Raw genomic sequence first — 10,567 nt, 5'->3', positions numbered from 1 at the left:
ACAGTACCATTGATTGTGAAAACTCTGTACAAAGAGCACTGCTTCTGTGACGCTGTGTTTTTACCTCTCTGTCACGAAAATTTCTCTCTCTCCCCCAAATTCAGTTTAAGGGTGTTCTTATTGGTGGAAGAGATTTAATTCATTCAGATATTTCAGGTATGTACATAAATAAAAATTTTTTTTTTTTTGCAGATTATGTTTCTTAAAAGAAATGAGAGTGATGCTGTTTCACTGCCTTCTTTATCTAGAAATGTTAAGAGGGTGAACAGGGTTAACCCTGGAAGCTGTGCTGTAGAATATGTATTTGGTGCGAATGGTATACAGCACATATGCATCCCTGCAGCAGGGATACGCACACAACACTTACATTTTTCATAATGTGTCTACAGATTTATTTCTTGGATTAATCACATTAAATTGGAATAGTCTTTCATGTTTTTACAAAATGCATTTTTCAAAAGAAAAATTAAGATTCAGCGTTATTTCCCAGTATATTAATAAAATATATAAACTGCACAATTGAACTCAGTCAGGAAAGATAAATCTGTTTTAATAGCACAGACACAACCATAACAGCTATTACATTTTGCAGGCTTCTCCACTTCCTTTGGCAACTGAAATTATTTACTTTCTAGCATCCATGGTCTGACTCATAACCTTACGATTCTATGAGCCTGGCTAGATTGACATTCTAATGCAAGTCCTCACCTTCCGGGGATATATTTTGCTAATTTATTGGTGTTCAGGTACTTATTCTACTGAAATATGGTGTGGTGTTGGTGGGGCTCTTGTGGGAAACAGTGATCCAGTTGGAGGTTGTGCTTGGAGACAAATTGGCCGTCGGCCCGTGACACAACAATGGCTAGAACTTGCTAGAACAATCAGATTGCAGGAACGCAATCTCACAAACACAAACTTTCCTCTCCAAACATCGGAGTTGGAATTTGGGGTAAATAGTACTTATTTACTTACTCACTCGTTTACCTCACTCATTCAGTGGAAATTCTTACCTTATTCAAGACCTCGGATGACCATTTCCTGCTCTACGCTCTCTCTGTGACTCCATCTCTTTCACAACTCAAAGGGGTTAAATTGGGAAAATGGACAGATGAGAACCTTATGGTAGTGTGTCTGAAATGCTTTTCTTGGATTAGATACTTGGGTTTAGAAAATGGATGGATTAATGGATGGATGCTTGTATTTGTTGACAGTTGCTGCAATGGTGAGAGAAAACAGCTGTGATAAAAAAAACTGACAAGGCATTTCTTTATTTCGGTGTCCTCTTCTTTATGGTATGTGATAAGACTGTATATACTAAAAAGATTTAAATAAATAAATAAATAAATAAATAAATAATTAAAAAAAAAAGATCTGGACAGAAACCTTCCAGGATGTGTTGCAACCCCAAACACAAGATTTCATCATTTGGAATATTTTATTCACTAACTTAAAATTTGTTCATTTCAAATCCACTGATTGAGTCACTTTCTGGCTCAAATGCTCTCTCCAAAATCGATTATGGGAATTACAAATGAAGATTTCCCAGCACTGAGTCAGACTCTGTTAAATACCTCTTTCTTTTTTTTTCTTTCTTTTTTTTTAAGGAAAATTGTTTCAGGGCCAAAAGCAACCTTTACTTTGTAAAACTGATGAAAGACCTTATAAGCAGAGTTATTTGGAGTAAACTTAAGTGTCCCGGTATTAAAATCTTTTCTCTGTTTAACTATGCTCTCTCTCCAGCTGCATATAAAAAAACTTCAGCTGTGCAAATATTATTCTGACAACATGCACTGACCCCTGCTGCTGTACAATTGGGGAACAGTCTCCAACGGTGTTTGGTTTAGATTCAAAAATGGTATGATGTGGAGCGTCATTACCTTTTTTTCACTTGTCACAAGCATTGCCAATACAGTGCTGCTGTGAATTTTCTTTTAAAAGAGGCATGGATAGCTCATCCCCTTTTTTGTGTTGTTTGCTTTATTCAGATGAAGGGAAAGTAGAGTGACCAGTGGAGAAGAGATTCAGAATCTAGCAAAAAACATAAATCAAAATCACCCATTGAGCATGGTTCTTTGCATATGGTTTTGAAAGAATCAGTATTTATTTGGTTCCAGACATTAAAGAACAACAGTAAGAATTACAATATATATACAATATATATTAACACATTTATTACATACACCTCCAACTCTACTTAATGTTGACAACTTGGCAATTTCAACCGGTTAACTGGACCAAAATGCACATTATAAAAAATACCAATACACTATGCAATTATATACAGTATATGATGACATTGTGTTGACAGGAACACGGACCTCCATCTCCCAGTCAGTCAGCCTCTCAGCTCCTGTAGAATCCTTTCACTTGAGGGCTGGAACAGATAAAGAAAGAGGAAGTGAGAGCGAGGGATTAAACAGTGTGAAAAAGGAAGAGAGAGGATTTTATGTTGCAACAGTTAGCCATCTGTACTCTGTCTCTTCTGCATAATATAAAGTTGTCAGCCATCCAGGACCTCGCAACCAAACTGCAGCATACAAAGAAAAGCGTTTTAAAAAAATTCAATTACAGATGCGGAAGTGAAAGGGAAGGATGAAGATTAAGAATGGTAACTTATGAAAGGGGAGTGGGGAAACGAATAGGGGGATTAAGAGAGGCATGTAAAAAAAAAAAAGATTAACCGGAATATATTTGTGGATGTGGATAGACATGTCAGAACACAGCCACACTTTTTAATTCTGGGGACACAAGGAATTCCTTTCCAGGGCCAATAGCTTTAATGTAGGGTCATTATTTTGCCTATATTAAAACACCATCCTATGAATAAAAGTTGTCTATAATTCCATTAGTCAATACTCATGAAATTACACATTTATTGAGCACCAACTTCTGGAATAATGACACAAATTAATTCTCCTGACTTTCTGGTTAATTTGATTGATTGATCTGTGAACATTTGGAATGCGTTTCAAGGTCATACAAGGCACTAAATGGTACTGTAGTCCAGCTTCCCTAAGGTGGAAATGAATAACTGGATTATTTATTTAAAAAGTTTATTCATTTTAGAATTTAAAATGAGAATTTTATTATTTATCAGCAAATTGTCCCATTTACTTTTTTCCCCTCTAATTTGGAAAAGTCACATGTCTTCTGATTAATTTAGCATTGTGTCACCATACGAAAACATGGAAAATACTGAATATTCTTAACTGTCCTGGAACTTTTCATGTATCTATCCAACCTATCTCTCATCACTGTGTATCAATGTGTATCAGATCTTTAAATGAAATTTGGACATTGGGCACTAGCATCCTTTGTTTTTTCTGTTGATCACGTTTATTCATAAACTCATGGTTACTGTTGTAAAATCCAGTTAAATCCATTCAGTTGGTCTCCAGGGCCTCCATCTCGCAGATGTGGTTGTAGACTAAACTGCACGGCACGTCAAACCACGATCTGGAACGTGAGTTCAGGACGGCGCAGTCTTGACCAGGGATACCGGCAGAAGGGTTATTATCAGGCTCGGAGTCCCACTCATCCCAGTATCTAGAGGGGAGAGAGATTGTGATGAATATATTGTGAGAGGATGGATATTACATTGCTCTGTTTATGGTTCTCTTTATGCAGTCTTATGCTGAGAGAATGTTAGTTATATACCTGTTATATACCAATCTTATTTGTATTTAGTGATTGTATTCTTTTGGTTTTTGAATAGGTATGTTTTGCAAATATAAAAATACATTTATCATTGGTCTTATCATTGGTCTTAAACAAACTGCATTACAGTCCCATTAAGTCCAAACAGTAGCTGGAAATGAAAAAAAAAAACAACAAAAAAAAACGGATATTGCGCTGCACGTACGTCTTATTGACCATCGTGTTGTCTACCCATTTCCACACCCTCTGTGTCTCCGTGTCTGACAGGCCGATCCAGAAGTGGTAGTCAAATCCGCCGATTCTCCGTGCCTCTTTCTCCATAGCTTCCTGCATGAGAAACACAGCCACGGTTACAGCGAGGTGAACGGAAGTCAGCAACCCACGCTCCTCTTGGCAGAGGTCAAAGTGTTCTGATTCCCTGGCATGTTATGAATGTTTGTGGATCGGTGCAGTTGAAGACGGACTATCCAGAACTAGCACAGCAATGCTGACAGCGGTGGAAGTGCCTGTTACCTGCTGGAACGTTGTACCACAAATAGTAACTCTTAACATTAAAAGTTCTGTCACCTTTCCGTTGATGCCCAAACATCATTTGAAAAGCCATTGAGAGGTGCGTTCAAGAACAGTACAGTGATCTACAGGAGGACTGGAAACTCTTATTAACCAACACAGGATGGAAAGAGCGTAAATGCTGACAGTCTATTTTGACCATGACAGGGGTCTCCAATCTTGTCCGAAGAGGGCTGTCAGCATTTATGCTTTTGTTCTAGGGCAGCAACAGTGAACACACCTGGTCTATAACAATATTTATAAGTATTTATATAAGTCAATTTCCTTGCATGTGTAAACATACTTGGCAAATAAAGACGATTCTGATTCTGATTCTGATTTTGATATTTGTGGTCCTACTTCAAGAGAGATATAGGGCAGATGTAATTCCAGTTGTGCTCGTCTGGTCAGTACATAGAATATGGCTGATGGAATGTGGGAGACTCACGTGCTGCGTGTGGCTGTGTAGGATGGCAAGATGGCTGCCCATGGCCTCACAGCTTTTTTTGCTTTCTTGCCATTCCTGCTTGTCAGGGCTGAAATAGTAACACCTTCCCTCAGACTGCAGCCATGAGTCCGGACACGGCTTGCACTGTCTCACTGCATGGCGAGAGATGAAAAGGAGGGAGGCCAGCAGGAGGGGGGGGGGGGGATAAAAACAGGGACATACAGAGAGAAAGGAGAGAGGAATCATGGGTAAACAAGAAATACGCTTCTCGTTGCTACGCTGTGCAATTTTGGTTATGAATATATAAAAATAACTGGCGCAGTCCTGGTGGAAAGAGATGATGCTGGTTCACCTTTGGCCCCATGTTGCGTGCATTTCTTTGCCAGTTCATTGTAGTCCTGGCAGAGCAGGGAGTAGTGACTCTGCAGCGTGTCATACCTGTGAAGACTGGGCTTGGTATTGCCCGCTACAACCTGTGAACAGCTGCTGCTGGAGCCATTATACACTGAGAGAGAGAGAGAAATAGAGAGAGAAATATATTTTTAAATCTTTTTTTTTTTTTCCTCTTTCTGAGTTGCTGTTGTTAATGCCCCTATATTTTTGAACAGAAATTCTCTTGCCATGCAAATAAAGCGTGTTTAAATTTAACATGCAATATAGGGAAATGTGAGAGGGGGGAGATATCTGCATTATTAACGTATTATATACTGTATATATAATTCCCCACTTCCTCAATTTATTGTGGAAGTGGGGAATTCTATGCCACCTTTGAAGCTTTGTTTATGCTCTCTTGGTTTATTCTGAATTAAGGAGGGTAGAGATGGGTTGGCTTTATATGTTCACAGGCCTTAACACTCCAGTCGTGCTAATAAGACAGCCTGCTAATTGTTCCCTGATCAGCCCGAACACTTCAGACACTCACACTTCAGACCGTCGGCCGCCGGCAAAATCCCAGCATGCCTCTGCGGCTGACCGAGCCCGCTAAAGCCACCCAGACCCTCTGCCCTTGGTTTCCGCTCACTGTAAACGCAAGTGTTTGCCCCGAGTAGCGCAGGTGGGCGCCCAGCGGTTGTGTTTCCTGGTGCGATGAGCGTCTGTGGAAGTGTGGGCGGCTATGCCGCCTGCGTTGTGATGCGTGACGAACGTGCATCACGCCGGTCAGGCAGTTGAGGCAGGCCAATTATTTGGCTCAGGAGAAACGTCCTGTTAGCTTTATTGTTCATACTCTGGTATAAGTGCAGTTCCCGCTCTGCCGCTGATTCGCTTTCCTCGCGTTTATAAATGCAAAGACTATTTTGTGCATTGCATGTAGTGTTTAACTGCATTTTACCAGTCCGGTGGGAATAGAAAATACACGTAGCAGCAATTTCATGCTCTTCATCTTTGCCTTTTTTGGTGTATTAAAGGGGTCAGTGGGGATTTGTGGGATATCACAGTGGCCTGGGACAAGGGCTTAATTCTGCACTTGCAGAAATACTGAGAGAGAGAGAGTGCCTATGGGCCACTGTGGCCATAACAGACACTTATCCAGCAATGTTCCAGCCTTTCAGCTGTGACTTGGGTTTTGTCATTGTAATTGTACTGCTGGCGAAAACCAGCCTTTTCTGATGATAAGAGGTCCTAGAAGCTAGAAGCAAATATTACTTCTTTTCTGGGCACTATATATGTATATATATATATATATATCAACCCAGGAGCAGATTATATACCAAAAACTGAGAGAGTTGGGGGTTAATAAATCACAGCTTTCACAAGAGATAAAGAGAGGACATATTTCACAATCATGAAACGTTTGGTATTGCACTACCCATTTCACTCCTGCCCCTTAATCCATGCCGAAGAGAGTGAGAGAGAAGAACAGCCGGACAGACAGACAGAGAGACAGTGTTTACTCCGAGAGAACAGACTGTTGAATGCACCGCCGCATGCCCAACTGTATTATTTATGCTGCCAGGCTCTATGATTTTAATGATATGTGAAAGAAAATGTTTTGGGAAGATTATTTTAGAGAGAGAGCAAGAGAGAGAGAGAGAGCACCTCACCTATTTCATTAGTCATTGATTTGTTTTTGTGGACAAGCAAGCAAGCATACGCATGCAGTTTAAAAAAAAAATAAAAATTTTTAGCGTCTGTTAAAATATTTTGGTGGTGCCGCAAGGAATTTTTAAAATGACTCACGGAGAACACCGAGAGCGATGTTGGCGCTGATGGAAACCAACAGGGCGCTGAGAAGAAGGACGGGCTGTCTCCTCATGCAGTCCATCCCCCGGACGCCTGCCGGGTCACATTCACAGTCACATCCTCACCCAGTCCACCCCCCGGACGCCTGCCGGGTCACATTCACAGTCACATCCTCACGCAGTCCACCCCCCCGACGCCTGCCGGGTCACATTCACAGTCACATCCTCACGCAGTCCACCCCCCCGACGCCTGCCGGGTCACATTCACAGTCACATCCTCACGCAGTCCACCCCCCGGACGCCTGCCGGGTCACATTCACAGTCACATCCTCACCCAGTCCACCCCCCGGACGCCTGCCGGGTCACATTCACAGTCACATCCTCATGCAGTCCACCCCCCGGACGCCTGCCGGGTCACATTCACAGTCACATCCTCACGCTGTCCATCCCCCGGACGCCTGCCGGGTCACATTCACAGTCACATCCTCACCCAGTCCACCCCCCGGACGCCTGCCGGGTCACATTCACAGTCACATCCTCACGCAGTCCACCCCCTGACAGGCTGTCAAACTGACACACTGACCACTACATTATGCTGACTGGCAGTGACACAGATCTTTGAGGTTACACCAGTTCTGAATACGAGAACATAAAGTTTATATTTCTTTACTGTTCTGTGGTGATTAGGTATCCATAGCCAATTACTCATGCAGGTCACTGAGTTGTATACTGTGCTCGTACTAACAAACCGATGTCACGAGTAACTTTCTGTCAGCCTCACTCTCTGACCTTCTCAGACTGACAGAGAGAGAGCGGTAATATATTCTGGCATCGCAATAGCAATTTTAATTGAATGCTCACACAGCCAAACACGTCAAATGCTTCTCTGTCAGAGGACTCGAACGTTGCTCGGAAAATTACCTTGTCTCTCCTCTGTTTTGTAGAGAATTGGCTTGTTTCCTCCAGAAGAAATGTCCTCAGTGAACTCCTGTAGACTGGTGTAGTTTTCCTCATCTTCCATGGCACTTTTTTCTTGAATGTCACTTTTTTACCTCAGCAAACTTGAATGCCTGTGTGCTATGAAATACTTGCTTAATATCTTCAGCTGATTTGAGCTAATTACTTATTTTTACTCCAGGAAAACAGTTTCAGTGGAAACGTTATAGAAAAAGTAGTGATAGAATAATCAAACGTAGGCAGTACAAAAGTTCATGAGAATATTCACCATCAGATTACGTTTCAATTACTTTTTTCCAAACATCGCATTACACCCTTTTCTTTTGGATTCTTAAAAATGGTTTCCTTCAAATTAATTTTTTCTTTTAGCTGTATCTTTGTTTTTCTAGGTCTTTGCGGTTGTTTCTGTTTTCTTCCAGACTTTCACTGGCAGTACTGTATGTCTCGTTTCTGCTCTGAGTTTTGAATCCCATCTCCCCCCCCCCCTTGCTCTCTCTCTCTCCCGCTCTCTATCTCACTCTCTCACTGTGTAAGTGTGTGTGTGTGTGTGTGTTTATGTGTGTCTGGAGGGTAAGGGAGGAGGGGGTGTTGGAGAGAGAGAGCGAGAGAGAGAGAGATTGGTGGGTTGGGGAGAAGGCCAGGAAGGTCCAGCGTGATAGAGAAAAACACCTCATGTCACTTTAAGAGGGAACTGCTTTTGGAATCACCCCAAGAGGAATGAAGCAGGGAGGAACAGACAGGAAATATCAACAACAGAACCAGCGCTGAGTAACACCAAAACTCCTGCATTGGCCAATCTCTAGGCCGCCCAGTGCCAGAACTCCAGCATCCACGACTCGATCCTTTGCAACCCCTCCCCTTCTGTCACTTTATTTATTCAGTTCAAAGTTCAAAAATCACAGTACCATTGATTGTGAAAACTCTGTACAAAGAGCACTGCTTCTGTGACACTGTGTTTTTACCTCTCTGTCACGAAAAGTTCTCTCTCTCCCCCAAATTCAGTTTAAGGGTGTTCTTATGGGTGGAAGAGATTCAACTCATTCAGACATTTCAGGTATGTACATAAATAAAAATTTTTTTTTTTTTTTGCAGATTATGTTTCTTAAAAGAAATGACAGTGATGCTGTTTCACTGCCTTCTTTATCTAGAAATGTTAAAAGGGTGAACAGGGTTAACCCTGGAAGCTGTGCTGTAGAATATGTATTTGGTGCAAATGGTATACAGCACATATGCATCCCTGCAGCAGGGATACGCACACAACACTTACATTTTTCATAATGTGTCTACAGATTTATTTCTTGGATTAATCACATTAAATTGGAATAGTCTTTCATGTTTTTACAAAATGCATTTTTCAAAAGAAAAATTAAGATTCAGCGTTATTCCCCAGTATATTAATAAAATATATAAACTGCACAATGGAACTCAGTCAGGAAAGATAAATCTGTTTTAATAGCACAGACACAACCATAACAGCTATTACATTTTGCAGGCTTCTCTACTTCCTTTGGCAACTGAAATTATTTACTTTCTAGCATCCATGGTCTGACTCATAACCTTACGATTCTATGAGCCTGGCTAGATTGACATTCTAATGCAAGTCCTCACCTTCCGGGGATATATTTTGCTAATTTATTGGTGTTCAGGTACTTATTCTACTGAAATATGGTGTGGTGTTGGTGGGGCTCTTGTGGGAAACAGTGATCCAGTTGGAGGTTGTGCTTGGAGACAAATTGGCCGTCGGCCCGTGACACAACACTGGCTAGAACTTGCTAGAACAATCAGATTGCAGGAACGCAATCTCACAAACACGAACTTTCCTCTCCAAACATCGGAGTTGGAATTGGGGGTAAATAGTACTTATTTACTTACTCACTCGTTTACCTCACTCATTCAGTGGAAATTCTTACGTTATTCAAGACCTCGGCTGACCATTTCCTGCTCTACGCTCTCTCTGTGACTCCATCTTTTTCATAACACAAATGTCATGGTCCTGTTTTCCTGTCTGTGTTTCCCCTGTTGGGCCGCCAGATGGCGGCACTTCTGTTTTGTGTCCTGCTCCCCCCCTGTTAATTGTATGATTGTTTCATTGTCTCGTTATCCCATCAGTGTTCCCACCTGTGTCTTTTCCCCTCCTTCTGGTTTGATTGTTTTTTGAGTTCACCTGTGTCTTGTTATCCCCTCCTTTTTTGGTTTGATTGTTTTGAGTTCACCTGTGTCTTGTTATCCCCTCCTTTTTTGGTTTGATTGTTTTGAGTTCACCTGTGTCTTGTTACCCCTTGTCTATTTAAGTTCTCTGTTCCCTTGACTCGGGTGCTGGTTCCTTGTGTTTGTTTCCTATCTCTGTTTGCAAACCATATTTACCTGCCTGCGTTTGTTCTCACTTGTGTTTGTCCCCGAGTTGCATTTGTTCTGACTTGTGTTTGTCCCCGAGTTGTGTTTGTTCCCGATTTGCGTTTCCTCAGACCCATTGTACCTGCCTGCGTTTTTTACCTGTTTGTGTTTGTTTCCTGACCGTATTATACCTGCCTGTTTTGTTTGACCTGCCCTTGTGCTTTGTTTGACCTGCCCTTGTCCTCTACCTGCCTGTGTTCTGCCCTGCCCATGTTTGTGAGTTCATCTTGTTTTCTGTTTTATTTAGATATTTTTTGAGTTTGTGTTTTTGCCCTTCGTGTCCTTTCTGTTCCCTGTTTGTTTGCCTTATTTAGATTTTTTGAGTTTGTGTTTTTGCCCTTCGTGTCCTTTTCTGTTCCCTGTTTGTTTGCCTTTCTGTAAG

General features: G+C 41.6%; 1 protein-coding gene across 2 annotated transcripts; it reads right to left on the bottom strand.

Annotated features, from left to right (window-relative positions):
* Positions 1-2,068: 2,068 nt before the first annotated feature.
* On the bottom strand, positions 2,069-8,301 carry LOC118213826 (CD209 antigen-like protein C). 2 transcript variants are annotated; one of them, XM_035393028.1, is made up of 7 exons: positions 7,756-8,301; positions 6,833-6,928; positions 5,007-5,159; positions 4,655-4,806; positions 3,863-3,984; positions 3,359-3,546; positions 2,069-2,374 (listed from the first exon to the last, which is right to left on the bottom strand). In XM_035393028.1, exons 1-6 carry the CDS (start codon positions 7,853-7,855, stop codon positions 3,384-3,386), a joined length of 786 nt encoding a protein of 261 aa, XP_035248919.1. In that variant the 5' UTR covers positions 7,856-8,301; the 3' UTR covers positions 2,069-2,374; positions 3,359-3,383. The 2 variants fall into 2 exon arrangements, with proteins under 2 accessions (XP_035248919.1, XP_035248912.1); XM_035393021.1 differs by having other exon boundaries at positions 2,078-3,546.
* Between the last annotated feature and the right edge of the window lie 2,266 nt (positions 8,302-10,567).

Source organism: Anguilla anguilla, chromosome 1 (assembly GCF_013347855.1).
Source record: "Anguilla anguilla isolate fAngAng1 chromosome 1, fAngAng1.pri, whole genome shotgun sequence".
NCBI classification, from domain to species: Eukaryota; Metazoa; Chordata; class Actinopteri; order Anguilliformes; family Anguillidae; genus Anguilla; species Anguilla anguilla.
Note: the sequence above shows the minus strand (reverse complement) of the source record. Positions and strands in the feature narration are given on the sequence as shown.

Bases quoted from the DNA above. Each gene is read 5' to 3' on its own strand.
- LOC118213826 (XM_035393028.1), bottom strand. From the start codon at position 7,855: ATGGAAGATGAGGAAAACTACACCAGTCTACAGGAGTTCACTGAGGAC. The intron at 4,807-5,006 runs GTGAACCAGCAT...CTCGCCATGCAG, and splicing joins CACGCAACATGGGGCCAAAG to TGAGACAGTGCAAGCCGTGT. The intron at 3,985-4,654 runs GTGAGTCTCCCA...TTTCTCATGCAG, and splicing joins TACACAGCCACACGCAGCAC to GAAGCTATGGAGAAAGAGGC.